This window comes from Ciconia boyciana, chromosome 2 (genome assembly GCF_034638445.1).
Source record: "Ciconia boyciana chromosome 2, ASM3463844v1, whole genome shotgun sequence".
NCBI classification, from domain to species: domain Eukaryota; kingdom Metazoa; phylum Chordata; class Aves; order Ciconiiformes; family Ciconiidae; genus Ciconia; species Ciconia boyciana.
The window spans coordinates 140059143-140084765 of NC_132935.1; the positions used below are offsets into that span (position 1 = coordinate 140059143).

Sequence of the window (25623 nt, forward strand, 5' to 3'; positions counted from 1 at the left end):
TTAATTTTTAAGCAACAAAATTTCTACCCAAAAGAAAACAAAACATTACTCAGGTGACTAATGAGTGGTAACTACATTAAAGCCTTGACCCACACACAAGAAGAACAAAAACATATTTTAGCCAAGCATTCCAGTGTAATAACTCTGCATTACTCTTTAGATTAGAGAGAAGTAAAAATTCTGAAAGGCATTTTGCAAACTTTCTTCATTTCCGTTTGTGTGATACATAATTGCCATATACAATGAAAAAGGTATACCCAGGCATATTGGAATCCAGTTTAAGAAGTCAGCTGGGGGGGGGGGGGGGTGGTGTGGTGTGTGTGTGTGTGCAGGAAATCACTGAATCATATTCCACTTGGTCATTTGTTCTTTTCTTTGTATTATTTACATCGAGAAAGATTACATAGACGAACTTTAACTGGCAATATCTTTGTCATGACATCGACATCATATGTTTATCCCTGATCTCTTCTTCTTTTTAATTTTATAGAAATATTTTAAATGATTTAGCTACTGCCAAATAATTATATTAATAAACTATGACGATTACACAAATGTTTCTGAAGATTCTGAGGTTAGGCATAACCATTTCAACACTGAACTATTCCTTACACTAGGAAGGGGGAAATACTTACATGTATAGAATGAAGAAGTATACAAAATTGCTCCATCAGTGCTCCCAACAGAGACGGAAAAAATGGGGAAGGAAGCTATACTGAGTTTTAAATGGCCTTAATGAAAATTTCAGATTTTACTGAAAAGGAGAGGGGAGTAGGACAGTGAAGGAAGTTGGGAAGGAGATCACAAAGTATATCAACACGTATAATAACTTCCTATAACAATAAGCTTCCCTGCATTTCTGAAATACTTAAAACACTACTAAATAAAGTGGCATACCTCTGATGATCTAAAACCTGCTACTCCTTAAAGATCAGTTAGTTGTATGCATATGCACACATACATACATGAGCATAAACACATGGAGAATTCTTAGAAATCTGGAATTGTGTAAATGTCACAATGCATAGTGTCATAGTGTGTTTTTCCAAAAGCAAACATAACAACCTCACTTCTCTCCAGTGTTTTCAGTCAAAACACTTGAGGTGGGTAAGAGACAGAAATATGAACTACAGTTACTATTCTCCAAGATGCAACAGAAACTAAAACAAACAAAATTCTGTTTCCTCTATTTAAATAATAAGATATTATTGAATTCTTTTTTAAAAATCCTGGTGTAGTTTTAGAGAAAGAAGAAATATTTTATTCATGAGCACTATACAGGTTCAAAGAACTTAAGTGGAAACAAGGACTTGGAATAAAACTCACTGAAGGTTCATCTGATCGCGGTGAAGACCAGAATCTGACTCTCTTTTTTTAAATACAAGAATTATAAGAAACTTGGAACAGCCATAATCACCACCTTCACGAAACTGCACAAAATTTGGATTTTAAATTAATGTTTAATTAGGGACAGAAAGTACCCTTGAAAGATAACTTTTCCACCTACAATGTAAGTTATACTGACAGTATTGTTCATGATTTTAGAAGTAAAATAAGAGAGAATTTATTCTCCAATGAAACATGCTCATACAAAAAAATCGGTTTATTGATTTTCATTATCTTGTTTTTATCTATTTTGTTACCATCTTCCACTCTGCTAAACTACCTAGTGTTATTATTTGTAGCTACTGTAAACTATATAAACTCCCATGAGCTAACCTGTTACTTAGCCAACAAACATGAAGTAGTGGAAGTACTTGTGCTGGTACTTGGGCAAAGAGCAAGGTTTTAATTTAACTTAATTTGCCATGTATGCATCCTATCAACGACTTGGAACTCATCCGTAGTTCTTGAAATTAGATATACTTCAAACTACACAGAGCTCAAACAACAAACCACCCCACACAACCAAAACATAACTCAATATTTTGTGATCATCTACAAGCCCCCTAGTGAACATTTTATTTAAAAAAAGCTGGAACTCACTATGCCATTCACTATGTGTATTACATTTTACATATGCATATAGTCCCGAGTAGTCAAGACACGTTTTTCAACTCAACTTAAACACTGCTAAACACTTGATTTTTGCATAATTTGAATAAAAAGACAGCTAATATAATTCCTTGTTAGAAAACATCCACACAAATCCAAACCATGAAGCTTCCCTGCCCTTATCCCTTTGAAATAATTCTTCACCTTGTAATGTCAACAGTACTGCCTTTCCTCTCTGTTACATCTGATCATGCTGAAAAGGTAAAAACTTTTTTTTTTTTTCCCCCCTCCCTGGGCTTTGTTTCTGAATGAGGTAAAGGGTGGCAGCCAACAGGTCAAATAACCTAAACACTTACTTGAGCTCACTAGGAAAGCAATTTTACTGCCAAATGCTTGGAGCTCAAATATTTATAGAACAAGTTTGTTTCTCTTTTCTGTAACTAGTGAAAAGGTTTGTTTGTGAATGTTTAAATATTCTAAATTCTCTATTCATAAGGGTATTTGCAAACTTTGATATGGATATATGTCTTATGAGAGAGGGGTCAAGAAATACACTAACTACAAAGCATGCTACCAAAAATCTCCTGAATGGAAATTATGGTTTCAAAACAGAAAGACTTTCAAGGCACAGTATTGTGAAAGGAAGGCACCTTGGAAGTAAATCCAGGATTAAGAGCTTTTTAGGTAGATCTTTCATGACAGTAAAGATGACTGCTTGTTCTTCTTTTTTGCTAAAACTGGCTGGCTGGTTTCAAAATGAATGAGTAGGACATGAAGACAGAATTTTCTTAAAGGGTCCCACCACAGTTTCTAAAAGTTTCCTCGAACAATTTTAATAATCAGATTCCCAAATTCATTAAATAGGATTTCTGGATCAGACAGACAGATCTTTTTTCTTTTCTAAGCATTCTATGCCTATCCTTCCCCCATCAGAGGACTCCCTACGTTGGTTACAGTAGATTTTAGAGATACGGAAAATTATTTCTACATTCTAACTTGTCCTGAGAAGTTCAGTGTGACACAAGACTAAAACCCAGAATCAATTTAAAGAGCTGCTGCGTTTGCTCTAAGCAATGGTGGCAGAATGGGTGACAAGTATGTTGCAAGTCAGTGGAAACTAACCAAAACCTATACACATACAAGTGAAGTTATGACAGAAAAATCCTTGATGTTTTAAAGGTATCATATGCACTGTGACAACATAAGCTTCCATTAAAAGCAATTCTTAATGGCACAAGAGAGTTATAAGCAAAAGGTAGGATGACAGAAGTATCATTTTTCTTGGCAGGACACCCATGATAACAATGGGCCAGAATCACGGCACAAGAGATAGAAAACTGATTTAACAACCATCCCTACATGGCCTGTAGATTGAAAATATAACCAAAGATAGATAGTTTTTTCTAGTTCTAATTTAGTTTAGAACACGAACTCAGATGACTTGCTCGATATCCTAATAACACTACTGAAAAACCAAGAATGCAACTCCTTTGCTAATAATTTGGGTTATATTTTTTACCTGTTTGATAATGATCAACTTTGTGGGCAACAAGCTCCAGCATGAGGAGGAATCAGGCAAGAAACAATGTTCAGCTTTCTAGCCAAAGAGCACTGGAGCACTATGAATGCCACAGCAGCCTACCTGCCAAAGGTTCCTGCTAAGGATAGAGCCCTGAGGAGGATCCAAGGGTATCACAAGGGTATCAAGCCATAAATAATCTCAGTAGCCTTCCCTTCGTAGCTGGTGGTAAGGCTCTCATTCTGATGTCTGGCTTCAAGAGGCAACTCCTCCACAGAGCATTTTTGTTTGTCTTTCTTGCTACTAAGCAGCAGAGGGAACATCTCAAGACCACATTACATGCTCACTCCCAGCTTCCTCTTCTTGATTTCCTCTCTAGTGACAAACTCATCAATTCTTATTAACAGTAACCTCTCTCCTTCTCCTCCCCCGCATGCACACAAATACACTTTTTGAGACCCACAGATTTATCGCCATGATTTAGTAAAATCTTCAGTTTGTCAGCCACTACTATTACGGAATCTTTTTAAATAACACTGAGCACAATTTTGCATATAGCAGCTTCAAAATAAACCAGATACAAGGCTGAGATTGAAATCTGCTTATTTAGCCTCAATAGATCTGCCCACATACAAAAAATTATTTTTAACAACTGTTTTCTAAAAGCATAAAAATATTATCTGTCACATACCATGTTACCAAATTGACAGTGATTAAAAACCACTACTGTACCCTATTTTTAGGGATTTACATTTATAGTAAAATTAAGTGAACCCACACTTCTTCAGAATTAAGTCGAGCTAAGATTCCAGATCAGGTGATCAAAGTATTATCAGGAAGACATCCATTATACGAAACATCTCTGTTGTCTTGTTTTACAGCTTTTTACCTGAGTAGATTTATCTTTCATACATGAAGGGTAGTGTACGTGGGGATCACGCGGCCACTGTCCTGTGAGGTAAGGTCCTGTTATTGTGTCCAAAGAAGAAGTTCGCCTTATGGTACCAGAAGTTCTGATTTGCTGGGGTTTTGGCCTGTCCACTGTAGAAAACCAGAACAAAATCAACAAAAATGTCAGGCTAAATTTGATATTAAATGTTAAAAGCTAGCTATGACACACAATGGCAAGAACGCATCAGAAACCTTTGTCTAAATGCCAAGCTGAAAAGAATGCCATCACATCAAAGCAAATAACATCAGACAAAGGAGAAAAAATACAAAAGGGAAAACTTAACAGTTACAAAAAACAACAACGCTTAAAGTCTTCATATCTGCAAAGAACCAGGCTACTTATGTGGTATGTTTTCATCAACAAAAAATATCAAGTAAATTTAAATACAGTGATGACGCAACTCAGGAAAGCCAGACATATAGAAACAGAAAATGTAACATAGTACCAGTATTGGGTTACTACTTTTTTTTTTTTTTAAATCAGCTTGCTTAGCTTTCTAAATAGTAAAGCACAAATCATGACAAAAATTATGATTCTTAAGAAGATGCATATCCGATTTCTTGCTCTCATGTACGTCATTCCATATTGTTTACAAGATCCCAACACAGGCCTTAGCAAGCTGGAAACCGTGTGACTGTGTATTTCCCTCTGACACAGCTCAGGGCAAGGCAGCTACCATGTTTGTCTTCACTCGTCACAGTGCCTGCAATCTTTGACTCCTCCCTGTACTTCTCTCCCCATACACCTAGATCATGGAACACTTTTTCCTGCATTTCCTTTGGAAAGCAGACAGTAGGGTGATTCATGAGATTGTTCTTTCCCACATCAGAGTTCTACAGCATGCTCTCTGGATCATCTCGCTTTGTCCTTTAGGCAAAATTACTTCACATACTCGTTTTTTAGACTTTACATAAGCCAACCTAAGCCCTACATTACAGCTACTGTCTATCTCGCTCACCCCTACTAAAAGGAGTTTGCAGGTGAGATTACTTTCAAGTTAGTCACATGCTATGCACTGATCTGACCCACCAAAACCCTCCTCACTGCTCAGAACTTGAGAGCAGACCTGCTAGCCCACTTCTGAGACCAAACGTGGTCACTGACCTCCACGTGCATTTTCTCTTTGTGTATCATCTAGAATTGATGGATCTCAAAAGGCAGATGCCATCATCAGTGTTTGATATAGCATTCAGCACAATGATTAAGGTACAGCTTGCACTAATACAGCATGCTTGTAGTATGATATACGAACGTGATAATGTTAAAACAGACCATTTTAGAGAAATGTAGAGCTGCTGAAACATTTCATTAACAACAAATTTTAGGTGAAGAGTTCTAAATAATGCTGTGAATTGGAAGCATGATAGTATATCATACTGCCTTTGTATAATACAATTGTTTTAATTGCAATGTTATCTATAAACCAAATCCCTACAATTTCAAACAGATCTATCCTCATAGGATTCCAATTGTGACAAATTTGCATTTTAAGAAAGATTTTTGAACTTTTAAAACTACAAAAGCCTGAAATCCAAAATAAAGGTGACAAATTCTAAACATGAAGCCAGTATTTACATTTGCACTGAAACACAAAAGTACCTAAAGGGTGCATACCTACAAAGCCTTCTTCCAACCTTCACTGCCATGCTATGGCACTACACTACTTTCCCAGGTAGCCTGAGTTTTGAAAATTCCTCCAAAAGCTCTGTTCATTAGAAATACATTACATGCAAAAAATCCATCAGGAATTTGTTAAATACATGAGTAGTTAAGTATGTTCTAAAAAAAAAAAAAAAACCCAAAAAACTTTTAAAACAAGTTAGAGACCGTGCAGACACAAACTGGCAAGACAATGTCTGAAGATGGGGAAATAAGGACTAGGCAAAGTTTACCTTTGCAAACTTTACATTTAAAAACTCTTGCTGAAAGAAAAAAAACAAAAAACAAACACAAGAAAACACAAGTCCAAAACACACAAATAAAATATATACAACCAGAGAATGATCTAAGGTCTGTGTCTTGTTCTACACCCAGAGGAAAGGCAACAGCAATCCTGGCATTAATAACTCACATAATTGCATTGTAACGGCAGACACAAACACCACCAGAAGTTACTACATTTATATTTTTCCATGGTAATCTTGGAAGCAGACTGCAGGACACTGTCAAACCCTGAAGCCAGGAGAAGGAAAGTTCAAGACACAGTCTCCCAAGTCCTTACTACTCTTCACTATTTTTTGAATCACAGGAAACAAACCAAGGACACCACTTCTCAACTGCATAAACCAATCCAAGTTAGCACTAATGTAACACCAACCCTATTCTATTGCTGTCTGCGCTCCTTCCATCTACTTTGAGATGGCATGCGCAGACGTATGAACCCACCTAGTAAGGTGATTCACCGAGTTAAACAAAGAAAACTAAAACCTACCTGAAAAAAAGTCATAAACACACAGTTTTCCCCATTACAGGCAGGTTGGCATAATATAAGGGGCAGAAACAACCACAGGAGAGCCAGGAACAACAACATGGCTGCAGCTGCATGAGGTCCGTTCAATAACAGTTTGGGCTCTCACCCTCTTATGATACATATACTTAGACCATAAAAAAAATAAAGGAGAAGGGATCTGTAAGCATGAAATTTGAAGGAACTTCTACAAATTAGCATTTGACAAACTGTCTTGTACAGTAATGAACTTAAAGATGACTGGATGCCATGGAGAGCAAAGTTGAACTATACCACAACAGTGGTTGCTCAGATCAGCTTAAATTGTTTTCTAAATATTAAAACTGCTCTCAGGATTTATTTCTTAATTTTGCTTTTCTCACCTCATTATAAGTCTGGCTTCTTGCTACTCTAGGAGCTGCTACAGAACTTTCACTTCTCCCGACATTTTCATTACCAATGGGATTTTGATGCTCCTATCATGCATGTCATGCATGTTCAATCCCAATCACTTTGTCTAGATGGAAACCTCATGCTTCAGTTTTCTCACAGAAGAAAAAAAAAAAAAAGTGCAGCAAGTGCCATCTAATATCTGAAGCAGTTCAACAGCTCCTGAAGTTAGCCAACAGACTTCAGCATTCAGAAAAGCTTCATCAATATTCAGAAATTTCTAAAATTACAAAATTATTTTACCCAAGTTTCAGACTATACCACATCTGACTATTTGAGTGCATGAGTGGATTTTACTGCAGCAGTCAGTCAGAACCATTCTGTTCTCTTTCTCAGTGATGTGTGATGCATCTCACAAAGAGCTCAGCTCTACCTCCAGAGCAAGTAAACTTTGGAACATAGTACTTAAGAAGCATAATGTTACCTGAAAAAGTTAACTAGAAATTACAAAAGCAAGATGTATGCTCAAAGGAAAGCAAAATACCTCATGTGTTATTTAAAATATGACACAAGTTTTAATGGTATGTGTTATGGGGATATTGCTACACATTTCTAGTTATAAATTATTTTACATAAAATGGCACAAAGGTCCACCTGAATACTACAGCTGGTGAAATTCGGCATGATCCTACCTCCCAGCAGGAATCAACTAAAATAAGCTGCATGAAATCACTAAATTATGGTTCTGCATGCTGCACTGAGAGCCCAAAGAATTCTAGTTATACCACCTAGACTGACTGAAAAAAGGTTTCCATTTCTCTGCCAGCAAAATGCAATTTAGTAAGAGACTAACACATGACAGCTCTTTTGAAAAGGACATAGGGCTCAAATAAAACCATCTGCTACAGCTCTAAAATGAAGAGATCACCTTCTCATCCAACACAGAGGCACATAATCTCAAAACCCTGTTTGCAGTCCATTTTAGCTTAAATAACGCTTTCTGCCATGTGTGCAATGAAGAAAATCACCTGCAGCAGAAGAGCAAGATTGACAGCTAGCATTGGTACCATTATAAAAACTGCTTCAGCTAAATCCACCAGAGCTCATCTGTCAGCATCTTTTCCTCCCAATTCTCTCTTTCAGCGGTTAGCAGATGCAGTTCAAATTTGGCCAAAACTTTTCCACTCACATCCTCGCATGGATATATCCAGCTTAAAAAGACTAAAATTATCCTAAGAACTTCTCAGATGACACAGATTCCTCTCCAGTTGAATGAAAAACATGAAATAAAAATAAAATTCATTCTTCTCTAAAACTAGTATTAATATTGTCATCTCATTATCAATATCAGCTAACTGTGACACTATCCTGCCAAAAGGATAGACAACATTCTTGCAGTAATATCTTGATTTTTTCTTGAAAGTTCACCTATAACTTAAACTATTTACCCAAGACAGCCAAGTCATGATACCATGAAATATCAGTACTAAATTCCACAATAAAGTTTCACGACATGTTGTTTCTCTTCAGTTCAGATGCTAACACTCTGCAGAACCTTCTGGTTCACTTTCAGAGCTACTAGTGAAATGAGTCCCAAGATTAGGTCTCATCCGTTCCTAAAGAATTTCAGCTATTACCTAGGAAATGAATAGTAACTTCAAAAGAATTTTCTCAAAAAATACTAAAGACTCTTGGAAGGACTCACTTTGATAGCTATCCTAGTCTGCTTAAAACTCTTTTCAAGAGCCCCAAAGTCAGAGTTCAAGTAGTCTGGCTCAAAGGAGATGCAGAGACTAAATATCACATTATGAAGGAGTACTGGATATTTCTAGGACATTCCTACTAGAGATGACAACAAATTTACAACAATCTACAAAACCAATGATTCAAAAGTGCCTGTGAATGCCTCTTAAATAATGAAGTACGTGGGAACACAGCATGGGAAATCATACACTAGAAATGGAAACCTGAGTATTAAGGAATGGTGGCCCACAGTGACTACTAAGAATGATGGCCCAACACTTAGGTCACGGCTACCAGAGCAGCGGCTGCTGCTGACTGCCCCACACACGTCTAGTCGAAGTCCTCTCTTCTATTACACCTTCTACAAGCAAGAAAAGAGATACCTCTGCTCTTGCTTGCTTCGGACAATGATTCCTTGAGTACTAGAAAAGTAGACTTTCAGATACAAGAGGAGGAACATTCTCTGAAGTCTGGTCAAGGGCTTTTTTGCCTTTTCATTTGTTTTTTTAAGCAAGTATATAGTGATACTGTACTGATTCCTGAATGTATATTTGATTGGTCTTTCCTGGTCCAATGATGTAGGTAGATGGAAAAAATGGTGCATGTTTATTTGCAGAATTTGTCTCTATGACATTACAAGGAAAAAGATTGAATAATGGGGATTTAGGGGCCACTCAAAAAAAATATTTCAATCTTCATTCTCAAGAAAGCTTTTCTCTTGTAACTGGAGCCAGAATCTCTCAAGAAAAGGATTAACAAGGGATTTGGGGTCCCTTGAAGTTTTACTCCACAGGGTAGGTCTATTGGCTCAAAAGACATTTCCCAGTTGCCAGTGACTGACGAACTTGTTTGTGACCCAGTCTGCAAATTGGCTGAATGACTGCATTAACAGTTCAGAGCGGTGCAGAACAACAAAGAGCATACTGTTTGCCACGTACTGTTCATACAAAATAATAAAAAATAGGATTTTAAATAGCAACTTAAAAAAACATAACACCCTAATATGTAATTGAACAGAAAAAAATATGAAGTTATTGCAGTCTTCCTTCTATAATTTCAAATTAAACAGCTTAATCTCTTTAATAGCTTAAAACAAAGCAAAATACTAGCTTTTTCAAACATTTAAAATGCAGTAGTGTTTTGCTACCAAAAGGCTATTTCTAAGAGGACATAACAAGAGATGGTAATTTTAAGTTACCTTCTGATACATCTCTAAAAATACTGTACATTCAGCTCCATAAAACATCTGTCTTCATTACATGCACCACATTGGTTTTGATTCAGTTGTATCAACTTCGGAAATTATTTCCAAGTTTTATTTTTAGAAACTGAGACACAGAATGACTAAAAATGAAGGGGGGTGACATTCTGAAGTAGCTACTCTGAACAAAATGACATAATCCACGCTTATTTCTTCTAATTATCCATAACATTGAACCGACCAAAATAAAAAGGCACAGAACAGCACCATAATCTAACCAAAGCTCCAACAACCAAACTGAACAAGCAGAAAGCAGTCCACTTCATGAGATCCGAGATCTTTTCAGAGATCCAGGTCCATGAATGATGTGCTTTCTACATCCAAGATTCTTCAGGGGAGGAAGAAAGGAAAAAGAAAAAAAAAAAAGAGGGGAACCAGTCTTCCACAGAGGCCATTTTACAGTTTGGTAGTCAGGGCAAATTTGGTTTTGTACCCAACGAGGCTTATGAGAATTCGAACTGAACTGCATGAAACAGCAAGTCTATCAATACAAGAGGTAGCCTGTACTGGGAAAACAAAACAAAACCAAAACAGTTTGCTCTTTCAAAGGAAAATTGTAGACAAAGACCCACAGTAAGGGTTTTGGGAATAAACCATATTGAGTTATCTTTTATAGCCATGATTAAGCCACCTAGAAAGGGAAGAGGTCTTCTGATTAGTCAATGAATCCAACAGGTAAATCGAAGCATTTCCTTCTATCAAGGGGGTTTTATGCATGACTCTTCAAGGACGTACAGCTCTACTCACCTAACTGCATAGGAAGGCAGAGTGCTCAGAGCTAGGCTATACATACCCAGAGGAAGAGGGACAGATGGATGAATCTGCAGGCATACAAATTTCATTGGACCTATACTTGACTCTCAAAATCTTGGTTGCCTACGCATGTATGTTGAAACATGGTCTCTGCCTCATGTCCCTATTCTACCCAACTACAGGTCAAGTAAAATGTGACTACGCATATCTTTCAGAAGTCAGATTTTGTTCACAGCAAAACTCCCCTGTTTAAAATCAACATTATCCTTAGAGATTAAGCATAGAAAGAACGCTCTAATCTCAGTAACAGAAGTAAACAAACTATAAGGAAGAAAGTTTCAGCCCTCTAAAGCCAAGTTATTCTTCTAACAAAGATTACTGCTGGCATGTATAGGACCTTTATACAAAAGGCTAAGCATTTAATATCACAAAAGCCTGCTTTGTTCAACAGATGTAACCTATACATTCACACTCGAACCAGGTAGGTAAAACACTAACTTCAAACCTTTCAGATTTTTATGTATTTCACATTTTTAGACAATATTTTTCTTTGTCAGGTTATCACTTCAAACACTATGCAAATACATAAACTTAGTATCATTTAATAAAGTATCTCAAAAATGTTCCTACTTTAAAAAGTTAAAACAAAATTGATTGGAGCTCAGCAGCTAAGTACTTGGGAAAAAAAGCGCATTGAAACACACAACTAACCATTAACTGTTGTGCAATTCTGCAGGTACAGAGAATTTTCTTCATTTTCGTTCATTAATTTAGATCTGTTCAATGACAAATTTATCCAATATTGAGATATTAACTGGGAACCAAAAAGAGCACTAAAACTGTTTTTTTTTCCTTACAGTGTATTAATAATTAAAATCTTGAAGGAAATTATAAACATGTGCAATTAATTCAGTAACTAAAGATAATGCCACCTTTGTTGAATAAACTTCATGACTCTGAAGGGATTTTTTTGTTGTTGTTGTAATGACAGTACTTACAATTTAACAAAATGTTGTAGAAAAGTGAGGGGTTTGTACACCTTTAGTCTAATTCCACTTTCCATCAAAATGCAGCTGGACATAATTGTGAATAAAAAAACCTTAAACAATCAGAAGGCATGATCACCATTTTCACAATCAAAACATACGAAGAACTGTAATCAATGCACGGTAGGCTATACAATGCCACCGTAATGATCACCAATGATTAGAGATAGAAAGCATTCTCCTAGCTAGAGCTAATTATACTATTCTCCTAGCTAGAGCTAATTATACTAAACAAGAATAATATTTTTTCTGAAAAAAATACTGAAAAATAGAAACATAAAACCAGATTAAAACTGATTGCTTAAATCAGGCTGCCCAACTTTGCTGATTAAATGAATTATCTTTACATTATCAGTTAAGTCATAGAAACAAAGGACTAGAAACAGCTTCCTAAATCAGGAGCCCAGTTCTCAACTATCACTGACAAAACACATATAATCACTTAAAAACAGATTACAAGCTCAGTCTTAGAGCACCTGGGTATTTTGCCCCCACGATTCCTACTGGAAAAATATTCCAGGACAGTTTGTTTTTTTTTTTCCTGGTGGTTTCAGGCCTTCTTATAGTTTGCCATAAATATTTACATTGTCAAACCAATCCACCCATTCATGTCTTAGCACTAACTTACGGTTCTTCCTTCCCACCTCTCCATCCCCTTCCCCACTCACTTGGATTCAGAGAAAGCAATTGTACTTTTACTCAGAGTAGATTTTTGTTATCATTGCATGGTTAAACTCCTAACCTAGTAGTCCTTCTCTGAGTCTACTCCAGTTTGATTTTACCTTTCTCAAATTGTGGAGCACCAAACCTGTGTGCCGTATCCTACATGATGTCTCAGCAGGCCCCTGCGCAGCAGGTTGCTCATTTCTGCAAGACATGAGCCCTGCGCCCAGTACTGGCACTTCATGTTGGCAGTTTAGAGATCCCACCATCACCCAACTCCACCCTCCAGCATTTTCAAATTACATGATCCCACTTAGAGGAAAAGATATTCTGCTCAAGTACAACCTGACATACATAAACCTCCAATTTTTACTTTTAAATCTCACTTTCAGAAATTATTATTTCAATTCCCAAGGTCCTTCAACTCTTGTTGCATAATCTTCCTGCGTACTCATTAAACCTCTCAAAATTCATCAACAGTTTCATCACCCTAATTTTAAAATTTGCCTAAGCAGATAAGATCTACTTCCTGTCTAGAAAATCAGTTCTCTTATCAAAACCACCGGGTTAGCGTAACACAATTTAGAAAGCTCATTTTGCACTTTAACATGTCTCGTTTCTTTCTACCATCCCTTAGAATTTCTTCTGAAGTTTCATCTAGAGCTGAAGTTAGACCAACAGATCTCTACATTTTAGAACTGGACTCAAAATTTCTCACATTTTAAAAACATCAGCATCGTCTCTGATATACTTGGGTCTATTCTCAAATGGTGTCACCTCCTATCCAGAAGACTGCCTTAAAGTTGAAGGTAAGCATGAACTTCTGAGTGGGCTTCTCTAGATTCTCCTGCAATGGAGATCACTGAATTGACTTTATTAAAATCTGCAATCTGTATTTATCATAGTCTTGGTAATTCCTAATTCCAAATTACTCTCTCCCTTAAAATTTCTTTATTTTTTTTTTTTTGTATCTTCCCAGGTTAAAAATCACTGTCCTTATTGAAAGTTGATTACTTATACTTCATCTTGGTGAACACAAAGCATTTAATAAATATCTGTGCTATTTCCTCTGAGATTTTTGCTACTATTCCTTGGAGTTGATTTTGAAACTATTCATTCCAGCAAATCTCTCTCAGATAATCCTTAATCTCTTTTTTCTTGGTACCAAACAGCTGCAACTACTTTTTCCTTATTTTTCTATTTATGTGTTTCTATTGTCTGTCTTAAAGCATGCAAAGTCCAAGTCTGTTTGGGTTTTAACAATCCTCAGACAAGATTCACTTTTTGATTGATAATGTAACATTCTTTTCTCAGTTCTTCCTGCTGTTTCTTGCAGGCTCTCTGCTTATTCCTAGCGGCCTTGAGATAAGTGTCCATGCAATCAGATCACATCCTTGAGTTCTTCTGATGTCTGAAAGATTCCAATAGCATTAACATTTTTCATTAAAACAGATTCTCTCCATATTCAAGTCAGAGCAACCCTGTTTAGCCAAATTTTCAAACTATTTCCTTCTGAAATCTGAAACTTTACTCCAAATTTATGAATTTTAGAACATACCTCTATGTAGGATTTTTTGGTTTGCTGTATATGCATGTAAATTTGCATGATTAAGAGAGGCCTAGCTGTAGAAAACATCTATATGTATATAGAGTGCCACCACACCCATTTCTTCTGCTTCTCCCAGATTTTGAGTTGTCAGATTTGGTAATTCCTATCTTCAATGTGGCCAGACTGAGTTTCTACTATAATTCTTGCAATCCGAAGATCTCCCTGCATCCTCTAACTTTGTGTTAAAGGCTACACACACCACTATATAAAATAATGAGACTCCAATAATCTCAATAGGCTAGTTCTTTATTTGGAAGAAATTAAGGTAGATGTATACAACAGTTTCACAAAATTAATATTTTAAACAATATATGGACTGCACACTTCAACACACACCTTGGTTTGAAAGCATGAGTCTCTCTGTTTCTACAGTAATGCCCAAAGGTTATCTGGATCTTCAGTGTGCACAACTTCCTAAATTGTGTATGTGTCTCTGGTCATTTCCGTGTATGGACATTTCTCAAATACACATTACTTGAACATGTATGAGTTAATTACATTTTTGCCCATGAGAAATCTCTACCAGATTAGGACTTTTTCTTGTCCCCCTTGAAAAGAACATCAAGTACTTCAAATGTATTTTATGGTTTCTTTCTGGGGGAAGAAAACACTGCAAAGATGATTATTCAGGGCAGGGTATCAGGTACAAGAAAGGAGCCACTGAAGGTGAAATAGCAGAGAAGTCAGAGTATGAGGGAAAGGATGTGTAAGGGTATTCCACTATCAATTGCCACAATTAAGTAAACACAGCTATCGGTTACGAATGAAAATTTGAAGACCTTAACTGAAATTTACTTCTGTGAAGACAGCTTCTCCTTCAACCTGGCAGCTTCCCAGCTACTGTGTAAACCTAAGTCTTATTCTGCATTCTTCAGCAGTTAGCTGATATTTTTAGAGTCACACTGTTCAAAGTCTGTTCTGGGACACTCAGCATAAATCGAGGTTTAATTTTTAGTGAGCAAGTCAATTCTCCATTACTTTGAATAACAGAAAGTTAAGACACCATGTATAACAAAGATCTTGAATTATATATGACATACTGGATACGGAGGTATAACATCTAACTGCACAGAGTCAACACTGCAAAGCCACTTGGGTTTTGCAATGTACTTTCCAGCACTCCAGACTCCAGTAAGACTGATTAGCCGACATGTGGCACTGAATTTAAGCTGACTCCATGTGTGAGAACTGCACTCACCAAACCCTTCCAGAGCACAGATCGCACCACACTGACACCTGCTATAATCATCAGCATCTTCTAGTCCTACTGGCCTAATGGGCTCTGCCGTGATGTGCAGAAGGAGCAGTAGTGAGACCATGTTAAATACCTACAGAGACCCACAGGTCTTGTAGAGCTGCTCACTGGCTCCTCCACGCTCTACGTCAGTGGCCTGAGTTCTGCGAACACGGTGCAAAATTTCCAAGGTTTATCCAGCAACATTTCTGATCCAGCATGGGTACAGCACTTCATCCAATGAAAGCAACTGTACCATTATCCTTGGAAGCCGTATGTTCACAAGCCTAGGCATTTCTATCTGCACTTCGCTAATCTGCTCCCAAATAGCCAGTGGCTGACTGCACGTCATACTTCGAGTGGGCTTTGTATTTATGGGCTAATTTCTGCAGACTAGGATTAACAGAATTAGCTAGTGATCGAGTATTGAACAACCAGAATTAGTTTTCTGGTAAGAACACATTATTTCCAAGCCACAGTTTGTTTTCCAAATGCTGACAGATGTCAACAAATCATTAGAGGTTTGATTTTTTTAGTATTGCAGCGTAAGCACCTATATTAAAATGTTTAGTTTTTTCTAACCATGAAGCCTTTTTAAAAGTGTAGATATACAGGTAATCCAGCTAGCCAACCTTCACAAAGTATTTGTAACAGAACTCCAGAATAGGCACTGTACACCAAAACACCAGAGATTAAAAGGCACACGACATAACAATACCCATTTTGCCATACATTTAATCAGTTCACAACCATGTGGTTACTGTTACAGAAAACATTTCCAAAAGACAGATTTATACTTACTAAAACAATATTAAAATTCATATAGCTACAGAAATGAGTTTCAAGTCTGCAGGATGAACACCAGCGATCTTACAATGACCAGTCAAGCCAGTTAGATATGAGTGTTAATTCCTGAAATTCAGAAGTATGTCTACAACTCATCTTCTTGCTTAATGCCTGGTGGTGAGAGTGTAGGAAAGGAGGATGAAGCTAACCTTGTTCAAACAAGTGACTTGCACTTTTCAAGGAATAGGACACTTAAATTATTATTCCAGTTTAGACCATCTCAAGGCAGAGGGAGAAGAAAATATTCTACAGTGGATCTTAGGTTATTCAAAAACCATGACAGAACTGCTATTGTATTGTTCTTACTCACCACTCTTACGAGCAAAATAAGAGACACATTCTTCCTAAAGAGGAAACAAAATGTGCAGTTTGGGCAAAACTAGTTTCAGGTTGTGCAAAACAAGTGGCATATAAGAACCAGTGGCATATAAGAACCAGTGCTGTTAATCACTCATTTGTATTTGATTCAGAGAATAATATCCACAGCAAACAGCTACTCCTCAATTTAACACTAGCAGCAGTGAAAGTTAAATCCTTATAAACACCAACATCTGTGTCATCATTTATTGTTAGGGCACATGCCAGCACTAAATAAGAAGGTCTAACCAATACGGTATCTTGCATTAAGGTTTCAAAACCCAAGCTCATAACATTTTACGACCTACTAGGAAGTATATACTGTCTCCAAAGCAGTAATATCTAATATGGAAAGCTAATGAAGAGATCTACTACTACGAAAAATGAAAACTTCAAAACCATCTTCCATTGACCCAAGACCAACTCGTTAGGTTAATCCCCATTTACAAATTGTTTGTGCAGAAGACAGTTATTGCTTGAGTGTAGACACCCACACCTCCTGGTTTGTTTTTTTTCCACCCCCATCAGAGAAAGCTAATCTGTTTTTAACAGGGTGAGAGTCAATAATTTGGTAGGATACAGCAGCAGCAGCTAATAAGAAGTGGTGCAGATACCAAAAGAGCAGGGAAGGTGCAGAAAAGAAATGAAGAGGACCAGGGCAGAGGCATTATTACAAGGCCAGAGATAGGAGACTGAGGGCATTCCCCAGCACGGCCCCCACTTGACCTGGCTGGGTTTCCTTCCCCAAGATAAGCTTCCAGTAGCTACATGCTCTCTTCTGTCTTACTAGCAGCAGAAGACGTAGTCTGAGCAGAGTCATCACCAGACAGTCCAAGGGGACCCTGTAAGGGAACAGCGCTGGTCCTAAGTCTATATTCACAGAGCTGGGAGAGCAGGAAAGGGTTCCCAAGAGAGCATGTATTTCAGTTTCAACCATGGGTGAGTGTTTCCATGGATGAGATCCTAGCTTTGGAAAAATAAGAGTTGGAGAGACTGACTCGCCATTCAAAAGGATTGATATTACACACTGTATCGTGATACTCTGTGTGGTATCCATACTGCAGAAGTTTTCAGATTGTGATCCCTTTCAGTACCTGTCAGCTATTTTCAAGCTTTAGGATTTAATTTCTGATTCAAAAATAGTCATAATACAAATTAGTGGTGGTGAACTTCAAAGTCAAATCAGGAGGGGAAAAATGAAAGCATAACTGAAGAACAATCTAATTTTTGGGAAGAGGTAAATACACACTCAGAATGTAAGAATTAGATTACTAAGTATAAACACTCATTTTCCTTCACTCTAATCTCCGATTCTCTTCATTTTGCAATTGCCCACACCTTAAAAATGGTGACATGAAGGAAAAGGGGATAATCTCAGACTGACAAGTTGCTGTGGATGTATCCCTTCCAATGATGAGATGTAAATATTATTTTACTTGCCTGAAAACGCCTTAAGCCTTTGTTTAGGTACCACAGGTTTACATGGGAGGCAGCGTCAAAAGAGAGAGAACTCAATGCATTTAAATATTAACATTAAAGCAAGATGATCATTAACACAGTTAACTATCTCAAGTCTTAAGCAAAATTTTCCGGTTATGTATGTTTACTACAGGGTCCTTTTTTTCGTCAGTAAGTGATACGTTTCAGAAAATGCTAGTCGATATTTAAACCCTACTATAGTAACAATATTTGTGGAACGTATGCATGGAGACCTAACCATTGTGTCAAGTGTTGGCAATGCTTTCCTCTACTGAAGATGTTGCCAACTGATTTAAACAGGAACTTTCATTTTTCACTGTGGAAAAAAAACTATTACCTTCTTCAGATGAAGATAATTACTCAACTGATGAAGTCCCATTAAAAAAGTATTTTAAGTATTCACTTAAACTGAAACATTGAGGAGCGTATACTTTATTTCCAATAGGTTTTGCATTGTTACAACTATTGCTTTCAAGTCCCTGTTGAACTGAAATTTCAGAATTACTGCATCAGTTATCTTTTTTTTCATGATGATATCTAGAGTAGTAGCATAAACCTCATTTTAAAAAAAACTAGCTTTCCACTGTGAATTTTAGCAATATAGCAAAGCTCAACAACTCATTATGTGTCAGTCTATACTTGGCAAACTCTGACTTTTTTGTAAGATTCAGTCCCTTGATCTACCCTCCGTGCATTTTAAGATACATTTTAAGAACCTCCATTCACCCCACCAGCTTGGGAAAGAAAAGGACAAAAAACAGGAATCATAAATTTCAGAAAACAAATTTCAGTATTAGCTGCTGTTTTACTATGCATGGATGTTGGCAAGTAACTTCAGTTTGGCCATATATAACACACTAATACTGGCTTACATCCAAAGAACAAGAATTAAAGGTCAGCTAGTGATTTTAAAATAGATATATACATATACTTTATAAGTTACTTTTCCCGTAGGGTAGGGGGGTGCTTTCTTAATAGCTAATGCCTTGCTACAATATCATTCACGTTCAACCGAGAAAATACCTTTCTATTTTTCTTTCCTGCAGTTGTTTTAATACCTGAAAGAAGCTCAATTAATTTGTCTTATGAAACATATTTATTAAGAACATCTAATATACTATTCTCATTTAAAGTGATATTAAAACACGTAACTAAAAAGCCTTTGAGTTCAAGACAACTGGTTCAAATTTAGCCAGTGTCTTTTATTTCACCATATTATATTCCAGTGAAAGCTATTTTGGGAAGAGAGAGGGACAAAGCTGGAGCAAAACTGTTTTGGCCATACAATTATGGGAATACTGCTATTATTCAGGCGTCAGGAAATAGGAAGCGTCACAAAAATTACTTCCTTACCTACATTTGTTAGAAATAAAGGAAAGATCTTCTTGATCTCTGGTATAAGTGCTTATGATGCCAAAATATTGGATGGCCTGAATCCAGGATATTAAAATAGTTCTGCCTTTTGAAGTCCAAATTTTGTTTTTTAAATACTGATATCCCTTACAAGTCTAGAGGTCAGCAATATTGTCTGTCTTACTCCACTCCTCACTCCACTAGCCTTTTATCTACTAGCATAACAACAGATATACATACTTATTACTCAGAACTGGGTTATGCAGTTGGTTTGTATCTTTTTTAATTCCTTTCTCTTACTAATGTTGGCAACGCTTTAGGAGTTATTTTGGGAAGTAAAAGATATTGGGAACCCTTAACAGCCAAATTGATTACAGTATTTTTCAGATGTCCTTAAACCTAACCTTTGCCTCCAAAGTTTCATATGGAAAAAAGTTTGTACTATAAACTATGTAAGTGAAAGTTAGAAAAATATGAAGCGTAATTTACAGTGCCACCAGAGTTAACACTAAACAAATCAAAGCATTTGATGAAAGCAATATTGAGCTTGAATCAGACAGAAGTCATTTACACCCTCCTTGTATACAAAACATCACATACCATGTGAAAAAACAAACTAAACAGGAAACCCACTCTCATATTTATACAAGCTACTTTACATAATAACAGAAACTACTGATTTTATCCAGGTAAGGCAAGAAAGAAAACAATTTGCTTTTTTTCTGTAAAACATAAGGGTTCACAAGCAAGTAATACATTTTGTTTTACCTGTCCAAGGGGGGTGTTTTTGGATTATTATTGGAATGTCCTTTGTCATAAGCCACACAGCTTCACATTCTGTTGGCGTTACATTTATGCCATCAGAGATGTATCAGATATATTGCCTCTAAGAAAACCATGTGTTGTTACATTCAACCAGACACTTTTTACATAGCCTGTATTCATGTTTTGGAGAGTTGGCAATAAAAGCTATCTACTAGTAAGGAATAAGCATCTTTTAAAAAAAGAAGAAAGGAGGAGACTCACACATTGCAGGTTTATCCTACGATATCAGAAGTTTTTTCCCCTCTTTTTTAGCACCTGGAAATTAGTTTATAGTGTTCATGATTTCTCATCCATTCAGTATCAATACTAATCAAATACAAATACTGGCATTGATGGTTTCCTAACAACTACAAATCCCCAAATTTACTTAAAGAAAATATCATCAAATTCTTAAAGTTTCAGTTCTAAACACACACGGTTTTGCTGCAGAACAAAAACATTTACGGCATCCTAGAAAGAAGGGGGAGAAAAGATGATGATAGGAGAAAAAACAGAGCATGCTGCTTTCATTCATGTAGTAGTGATGTCAACGCCTGCAATGGTAGTTGCTCTGACCTGTAGAGGCTCAAAGCTGGAGTGTTTTCACAGAAATCTCCTTTATAAAAGAACCTCTGGCAAATCACTAAAATATCCACAAAATAGCTTAGTAGCATAGCCAATTCAAGGAATCTATACTGGAAAAGGCTAAAAGGAGGTGGAGAAGGGGCAGGTGTCTTAAGAAGAGAAAAACATCTATCCATCAGAATCATAAGCAGCCTCCAGCACGAGCATATTCGTGAAACAATCCAAGTCAGACTGCAGAGCCAAAGACAAACAGATCTCCTGCACTGGTGAGGAAAACAACAGGATTATACCTAGAGCCTAAGCTCACGGTTTATAGCAGTGGGAAATGGTTTTGAAAAACTAACACAAAAACTTAATCAAGTCGCTTCCCCAAGACTTGCATACTGATAACAACTATAAATAGCTGGAGTAGCACATTGTTTAACAAGCCGCAGCAAGATGGTCCATGTTTGAAAACAGAACATTTTTTTTTTTTTTCCCCAAGTCCTCCATTATTACTGCAGCAGTCCTCTGGTTCAGCAATCAATTTTCTATATACTACTATCACCATATAGACTACAAACGTCGTTTTTAGTATCCATACACCATTACTGAAGTGCTGAGAACAAGCAGGGAAACAAAGACAAAATCCTGCCCTATGGCATGCAACTATATTCCAAATTGTGTAAAAACAGCTCTAGGTTTTGGGGGGTTTTTTTGGTAACCTCTTTTCATTTGCAAGACTGAAGAAATAGGGTATCTTATTACCCTCGCCTGCTAGAAAATGGTGCCTGTATTTCAGTAAAATAAAGCTGTTGACGTGTGCAATTGTGGTCATTATTAGGGCGATCACGTTGTTTTCATTCATTCATTCAGGATTTGCTAGAGGATGTCAGCTTCTGCAGCAGCAGCTGGCTTGACCTGGAGGAGGGGGAACAAATTCCTCGCAGCGCATACAGATTACAGGGTGCATTTCTTGATGGACCATTTATGATTTTATGCATTGCACTCATTAAACCGAATCAAGCCATGTATGCTGCTAACGCGGTTCACTGTGAGGCAAACTCAAACAAGTTTAATGATGGAAAAGTCATTCAGTGCTAATTTATAGTCTGATTTATTAAGGCTAAAATAGCCCACAGATGAAGACAACTGAAACCACTTTCTAAAATTAAAATTTCCCCTCCAACAAAAAATTCATACATAATAATGAAATACTTCACAGCTTTGCAGTATTTTTCCTTGCTTGCAGGTAACTGCCCACACTCCTTCCTCTTCAATACACCTTAAGTGTAGACCTTTATACACTGCACCACTACAATGTTTTCCTCCGGGTTTCCATAATTAAATAATTTACAGTATTCATCATCAGCACCATCACTATTCATATGCACCGATTTTTTTTGTTTTGCCTAGTTTCCCATTAGCATTTTCCAAAGGTTAAAGAAGGAGGAAAAAATGAAATCTACATTTAGTATTTCATACAGTGGGAAAAATATGATCTTTAAAATTTTAAATAGAGCTTGAATGAAGCAAAACCACTAAAGCCCAGTTCCATTTTCAAGCATGCAAAAACTTCTGCATAAATAGATGATCTTTTTGAGAAATAAGTTATGAAGTATCTCTGTTCAGATTATAATACAACAAATTTGGTCATCTGCATAAGCACAAATACTGTATAAGATAAATTAACTCCATGCGTAACTGTAGTGACATTTTGCTCATTTGCAAAATGCTGCCCGTGTCCTAGGACCGTTCTGATGACAGAGATTTGCCGAAGTTACAAATACTACAGATCGTAAGATTTTACTACACATTAAAACTGACAAGGGGGGGTGGGGAGAAGGTAACAGATTCCACTGTTACACACAATTTGCCACAGAAATGAAACGCAGTAAGACTTAAGGAAGGGACAGAACAAGCGAGGAGTATTGAACCACATCAAATGTTCCCAGAAAGAGATGTGTGATACCCGATAGCTACAGCAGGATAACATAAAAAGTGCATTTAGTCTGATTCATTCAACTGCTAAAGTGATGGGGGGAGGGGGGAGGTAAGATGGCCACTGCCACTTTAACACCTTCAATAATTTAACCGACAACCTGACGCAGGTTAAGTTGGACTTGCTGGGAATCAATTTTACATTTTAAAATTTACAGGCCTATTTTGGCTACTTTTTTTTTTTTACAGTCTGAAGGACTCAGTATTAAATATCACAAGGAGGCAGACTGTTATTTGTTTTTAAGCATCTCAATATGGGAATTTCCTTTCTGTTTTGGAGTCTCTGCTTGAAAACATTACATATTTCAACCTAAGATGTTATAAAAATGCAAGCCTTTAAGAAACCGAGCTCTGCAGAAAGGAAAAGCGTTTGAGGCTTGGTTTGAACACACACAAGAACTGGGTTGTGACACCCCAGATATAAATCTAACCCATTAACAACCCGTATTAAATAACTACACCTGTAAACAGGGAAGCGGGTTAATTTTAGACTCGTCCCTCTATTGCACACATCCACTCCCAGAGCCCGTCCGCAAGGGCAGGAGGGAGCCGGAGCGCTGCCGTTGGAGCCCCTGGCTGCTCCCCTCCGCAGAGGGGCCGGGGGAGCCGCCGGCAGCCCCCGGAGGGCGCGGGGCTCGTCCCCGCTCCGCTCCGCTGGGGAGGCACTTCCTCCCGAGGCCGGCGCTGGCAGGCGGCGCGGGGGGAGGACGGGAGTGTTTTTCCCAAGCTGGCTCTCCACCTCGCCCGAGGAGGAGGAGGAGGATGACATTTAAGGGCTCGCCCCCCTCCCCAGGGGGAGGCGGCGGGGCGAGCTGCCTTCCCCCGCTCGGTCGCTGTCCTGGCAGGGCAAACCCGGGCATGGCACCTGCCCCGCTCCCGGGGAGGGGCGGGGGGGCGTTTAGGGCTCTCCCTCACCTCCCCCCGCCCGCTCTCCGAGACTCCGGCGGGGCTGCTCCCGCCGGGCCGGGCCGGCAGCCCTCCGGGCTCCCACCCCCGCTGGCCCGGGGCAAGGGCAGGGCGCACCCCCCCACCGGGGAGCTGGGGAGGGGAGAACCGGGGGAACTGGAGGTTGGGCGGCCCCGGCCCGGGCAGCACCCCCGGGGGCAAGGAAGCAGGACGCCGGCTTTGTCCCGGTGCTTTACCTCTGTACACCGGGGAGCTGGGGCTCCGTCTCTCAGGTGAGCTGCTCCTCCTGCTGCTGCCGCCGCCGCTCTCCGGCGAGCGCCGCTGCCTGCCCTTCACCCTGCCCGGCTCCGCCGCGCCGCCTCCCGCCGCCAACGGCGGCGTCGCGCTGGGCGGCGGCGGGCTGCCTCCGCCGCGACCCCCGCCGCCGCCCCCCGGCCCGGTATTGCTGCCCACCGAGGCGGAGGGGGACCGGGTCGGGCTGTGCTGGTTGCCCCGCAGGAGCTGGTACGGGACGGTCGCTCGGATGGGCTGGAGCAGCCGGCTGCTCCCCGCCGCGCCTCCCACGGCGCCGTTACCGGGGCCCCCGGCCGTGCCGCCGCCGGCAGTGGGGGACCCGGCGGCGCCGCGCCTCATCCTCTGCGGCGGGGGCTGGTGGTGGGACGGGGGGGTCTGCGAGGAGCTGGACGAGGAAGACATGGCGGGGATGCGCAGGACCCGGCAGGTCACTCGCTCCGGCGGCTGCGGGGGGCCCGAGCTCGGCCCCCGGCGCCCCGCATGCACCGGCCGCGGGGGGAAGAGGGGGAGGAAAGAGGGAGGGGGCGGGGCAGGACGGGACAAGCGCTTCACGGCCCGAGGGAGTCTCCGCGCCGCCTGCCCAGCTGCCCCCGGCGCTTCCTATCGGCGACGGCAGCTGCTCCCACGCCAGGCTCTGGCCATCGCTGCCCGCCCCAGCGTCGTGGGCACCGGGGGCGCTGCCGAGCCCCGCGGCCGCTCACATCGTACAGCGCTGCCGGCTCAGGGCGGTCGGCGGCGGGGCGCGACGAAGGCGCACGCAGCCGGAGGGGGTAGGATGGGGAGGGGGGGAGGCGCTCGCAGCCAGCTCCTGCTCCTGCCCCCGCCAGCGCCCGGGAGCCGCGGCCAGCACCATCCGCTCCCCGCGCCGCCCTGCCTCCGAATGGCAACGCGCAGCCCCGACGCCCGGCCGCGACGGGCAGGGGCGGCAGGCACGCGCGCCTATTGGGCGCCGCCGCCGCGCCAGCTCTGGTTCCATTGCCTAGCGGCGCCGTCGCTCTCGGTTCTCAACCAGTGAGGAGCGGCGCCTCCCGGCGGGGGGCGGGCCCGCCGGCGGGGGAGGCGGGCTGAGGGAAGTGGGATGTGGCAGCCGCGGGAGGGGCGGGGAGGCGGCCCGGGGCGCGCGGCGTGCGGCCCGCGGGGGCGGCGCGGGGCTTCGGGGCGGCGCGGGCGGGCGCGGCTGCCCGCGGGCACGCGGCCCGGGCGCTCTCGGTCTGCGGCCGCCCTGCGGAGGCGGCGGCCCGGCGCCGGCGGAGAGGAGCCGTCCCGCGGCCCGGTCGTTGGGCTTCGGAAGCCGGCGGAGGCGGCCTGGCCGGCCCGGCCCGGGGCCGCCGTGCTCATCAAGCTTTTCCCTCGGGGCAACGGGCGATTTCTCCCCGCAAAGCTGCCTCCGCCCGGGCCGCCCAGCGCG

General features: G+C 40.3%; 1 protein-coding gene across 4 annotated transcripts in view; it reads right to left on the reverse strand.

The window, feature by feature from the left end:
* The window catches only part of GLCCI1 (glucocorticoid induced 1), a 57651-nt gene extending 32542 nt beyond the window's left edge, over positions 1-25109 (reverse strand). For 2 of the 4 annotated variants that reach the window (XM_072854217.1, XM_072854216.1), the window contains exons 1-2: positions 24158-25108; positions 4404-4555 (exon numbers count right to left, since the gene is read on the reverse strand). In XM_072854217.1, coding sequence (XP_072710318.1) covers positions 4404-4555; positions 24158-24617 — 612 coding nt within the window. In that variant the 5' untranslated portion in view covers positions 24618-25108. Of the gene's footprint in view, positions 1-4403; positions 4556-24157 lie in introns of all 4 variants that reach the window. The other 2 variants (XM_072854220.1, XM_072854219.1) reach the window with 1 other exon arrangement.
* Between the last annotated feature and the right edge of the window lie 514 nt (positions 25110-25623).